The 4,298-nt window shown below is 55.5% G+C and overlaps 1 protein-coding gene across 1 annotated transcript in view; it reads right to left on the bottom strand.

Moving 5' to 3' along the window:
• The window catches only part of Fgf6 (fibroblast growth factor 6), a 7,439-nt gene that overhangs the window by 1,239 nt on the left and 1,902 nt on the right, over positions 1-4,298 (bottom strand). Inside the window, exon 2 of the mRNA XM_013023601.1 lies at positions 4,163-4,266. Within this exon, the coding sequence (XP_012879055.1) occupies positions 4,163-4,266 (104 nt within the window). The remainder of the gene's footprint in view (positions 1-4,162; positions 4,267-4,298) is intronic.

Raw genomic sequence — 4,298 nt, 5'->3', positions numbered from 1 at the left:
GATTTTTCGACTTCTTCATTGTGGGCGCTGGGGCAAGCACCCCCCCTTTTACCCTTGGCTCCTTTTTACTGGAAAGTTCGAGGCTGTGGGGAGCAGGTGGAGGAGATCAAGAGCCTAATGAGCTCTTGGTTTTCTCTCTCTCTCCCTCCTCTTCCTCCTCTCCCAGGGCCAGCTGTGGTGAGCAGCAGCGTGGTGTGTGTGTGTGTGTGTGTGTGTGTGTGTGTGTGTGTAGAATGTGGTTCTCAACATGACAAGTGGAGACCAAGGAGCCCAGGAAACAACCGTGACTTCCTCCTCCATGGCCGGCTGGATGGCTGAGTGGGCCGTGGGGGGGGGGGAGGCACCTGTTCAGGGGTTGAAGGTTGAACTTCCTGTCCCACACAGGAAGTGTGTGCATGCCCGAGAAATCCACCCCATGCTTCCACCCTACCCCATCTCAACAAGAAAGGCAGGTCTGGTTGTAGGTACCTGTGGTCCTAGATACCGAGACATGTAAAGAGGTAAATAAGAAGATGGCAGTCTGGGCTTAGGCTAAAAACAAACAAAACAACGGAACGACAGACAAACGTGAGAGCCCATCAAAAAATACAACCTTAACGAATACAGAAAGTAAACGGGCTTGGGGATGTGGCTCCTACTTAGCAAGAGAAAGGACTTGAGGTGAAAAACCCCATTTCCACAGAGAAAGAGAGAGAGAGAGAGGAGGGGGGAGGTAGGAGAGAAGGAAGGAGGGAAGGAAAAAGGGAGAGAGGGGTGAAAGAAGGAGGGAAGGATAGAAAGAGGAAGGAGGAAGGGAGAAAGGAAGGAAGGAAGGAGACAGAGAGGGAGGGAGGAAGGAAGGGAGGAGGGAAGGAAGGAGAGATCGGAGCAGCATCATTTCAATCTCCTTTCATCTCTTGGCAAAAAACAAAACCAGCCAGGCACTCATGGCTCCCGCCTGTCATCCCAGCTCCCCAGGAGGCTGAGATCTGAGGATCCTGCTTGGAAGCCAGCCCCGGGCAGGCATGTCTAGGAGACTCTGATCTCCAATGAACCACCAAAAAGCTCGATGTGGTGCTGTGGCTCAAACGGTACGGCGCCCAGAGCCCAGGAGTGCAGGGAATGCTGGGAGCCTCCAGCCTCGGCCCGGGACGAGACTCACAGCTTTGTCCCAGAGCTGAGCACAGCTGCTGAAACCCCCCGCCCTGTCCTTGCTTAATTTTAGTTTATTTATTTTTCCGTCGGTCGTGGGATTTGAACTCAGGGCCTGGGCGCTGTCCCTGAGCTCTTTCAAGCTCCAGGCTGGCGCTCTACCCCTTGAGCCACACAGCGCCGCTTCTGGTTTTCTGGGGGTTCATGGGAGATCAGAGAGTCTCACGGCCTTTCCTGCCCAGGCTGGCTTTGAACTGGGATCCTCAGATCTCAGCCTCCTGAGCAGCTGGTGACCCCGCGTGGCTGTCTCTTGCTCCCTGCTCTGTCCTGCTCCCCCCCACAACCTCCATTAAGGGGGGTGGGGAGGCAGACAGGGGCTTCGAGGGGAATGGAACCCTGGCCGGCCGGCCGGGCTCTGCAGATCAGCTGGTCACTTGGTTTCAGCCCGCCATCCCCGGCCCCCAGGGTGGAGGAGGAAGGGGGGCTGGGCAGAGCATCTGGTCACCAGGCGTACCCACGGGGTACCCGCGGGGCAGGGCTGCCCAGCCCCCCCTCTGACCCTAGCCTGGGGTGGAGGGACAGGGAGACCCCCAAGTTGGAGACTATCTTCTATAGCCAAAGGCTGACTGTGTGCTTGGAGGCAGAGAAGGATCGAGAAGAGTGGAGAAGGGTGGAGGAGGGTGGAGAAGAATCAAGAAGGATCTAGAAGGATGGAGAAGGATCCAGAAAGATGGAGAAGGGTGGAGAAGGATCCAGAAAGGTGGAGAAGGGTGGAGAAGGATCCAGAAAGATGGAGGAGGGTGGAGAAGGATCCAGAAAGGTGGAGAAGGGTGGAGAAGGATCCAGAAAGGTGGAGGAGGGTGGAGAAGGATCCAGAAAGGTGGAGGAGGGTGGAGAAGGATCCAGAAAGGTGGAGGAGGGTGGAGAAGGATCCAGAAAGGTGGAGAAGGGTGGAGAAGGATCCAGAAAGGTGGAGGAGGGTGGAGAAGGATCCAGAAAGATGGAGGAGGGTGGAGGAGGGTGGAGAAGAATCAAGAAGGATCTAGAAGGATGGAGAAGGATCCAGAAAGATGGAGGAGGGTGGAGGAGGGTGGAGAAGGATGGAGAAGGATCTAGAAGGGTGGAGAAGAATCTAGAAGGGTGGAGGAGGGTGGAGAAGAATCAAGAAGGATCTAGAAGGGTGGAGAAGGATCCAGAAACATGGAGAAGGGCGGAAGAGGGTGGATGAAAGTTGAGGATGGTGGAGAAGTATAGAGAAGGATCCAGAAGGGTGGAGGAGGATCTAGAAGGGTGGAGAAGGATGGAGAAAGATGGAGGAGGGTGGAGAAGGATCTAGAAGGGTGGGGAACGGTGGGGGAGGGTGGAGAAGGATCTAGAAGGACGGGGACGGTGGGGGAGGGTGGTCTTTCCTCAGACTCGGTCCTGGGGTGCAGCTCCTGCGGTTTAGTTGGGCTCACCCCTTCCCCCCGCCCCCCCAAGTTCCCATCTAGAGCTCTGGCCTGAGGGAGGGGTGGGTACCACCCTTGAAAGTGTTTCTGGAACATTCTCCCACCCCTACGTATCATTCCACAGCCTTCCCCAGCGTCTGCCGGTCCAGAGCTTTCCAGAGCTTTCCAGGGAGAAGCAGGGGCTTGGGCGGCTCCCCCTCTCCTGGGTTTGGAGAATTCTGGAAGTCTGGTTGGTGGGAGGAGGCCGGGGTGTGTGTGTGAAGCGAGTTTGTGGTTTGTCTGCTAAAATCATCAGCATGGAGTCCCGTCACCAAGACCCCGGCCCTCTGGCTCAGTAGGATTTGGGGTGCTACACCGGCTCTTTGGAGAACCCCCCCCTCACCCCGCAGAGCGGGTGTCTGCCCACCAAAGCCACGGCGAGTCCCGGGCAGCTTCCCGACCCCCCAGAATGGCGGAGAGAATGCCCCCCGCTCTACGCCTCAGACTTAGAACCGACCTGCGACCCTTCAGGGCCGGGGGTCGCAGTGGGGTGTCATGATGCTCTGCCTCCAAAAAGGGGGTTCAGAAGGAGTGGGGGTGTGACTCCCCCCCTCACCCCACATCCAACCTGCAGCATCCAATCAAACAGGGAGCGCAGAGCTGAGCTGGAGGGCCGCCATCTTGAATCTGTGCCATGGATGGTCATAAATGACCCGGCCACGGACACATTAGCACGAAAGGTGGTAAAGCAGGGGTCCCCCTGCCCAGTGTACCCCCGTTATAAGGGGGCTCCCAGCACTAGTCCTGGTCTGCCTCAAACCGGTGTTGCTCCAGGATCATTTGAACTGCTTCCACTTTTTTTTTTTTTGTTGGTCCTGAGGCTTGAACTTGGGGCCTGGGCGCTGTCCCTCAGCTCTTCAGCTCAAGGCGGGCGCTCTACTGCTTGAACCACAGCACCACTTCTGGTTTTCTGGTGGTTTATGGGAGATCAGAGTCTCAGGGACTTTCCTACCCAGGCTGGCTTTGAACCGCCATCCTCAGATCTCAGCCTCCTGAGTCGCTGGGATGACAGGCAAACTTTAAACCTCCTTCTTCCTTCCTTTTTCTGCAGTGCTGGGGATTCGAACCGGGGTCCTTTTGCATGCTAGGCAAGCACTCTACCACTGAGCTACACCACCAGCCTGCTGTGCTTCGGTAAATTAAAAAAAATCTCACTTACCACCATAGGGATCTTACATATATCTCATAGATAATACATACATATATGTGTATACATTAGTACATACATATATGTGTGTATATGTGTACACAGACAGACAGACAGACAGACAGACAGACAGACAGACAGACAGACAGACAGACAGACAGATAGATAGATAGATAGATAGATAGATAGATAAAGTGCTAGTCCTGGGGCTTGAACTCAGGGCCTGGATGCTGTTCCTGAGCTTTTGTGCTCAAGGCTAGAGCTGTAACCACGCCTCCATTTCCAGATTTTTCCAGTGGCTCACTGGAGTTAAGAATCTCAGGGACTTTCCCGCCCGGGCTGGCTTTGAACCTTGAAGCGTGGCCAGGAGCAAACCCACCTGAGATGCTGAACTCACCGTGGTGTATAACCTGCCTTTGCTGTTCATGGCGACAAACAGGGCGCTTTTCACCCCAAACAGGCTCACCACGCCTCGCTCCACAGTGGAAATTTCTAGAAGGCCTGGCAAGGAAACGGGGACGGGGGGGGGAGGA

Source organism: Dipodomys ordii, unplaced genomic scaffold (genome assembly GCF_000151885.1).
Source record: "Dipodomys ordii isolate 6190 unplaced genomic scaffold, Dord_2.0 Scaffold69, whole genome shotgun sequence".
NCBI lineage: Eukaryota > Metazoa > Chordata > Mammalia > Rodentia > Heteromyidae > Dipodomys > Dipodomys ordii.
Note: the sequence above shows the minus strand (reverse complement) of the source record. Positions and strands in the feature narration are given on the sequence as shown.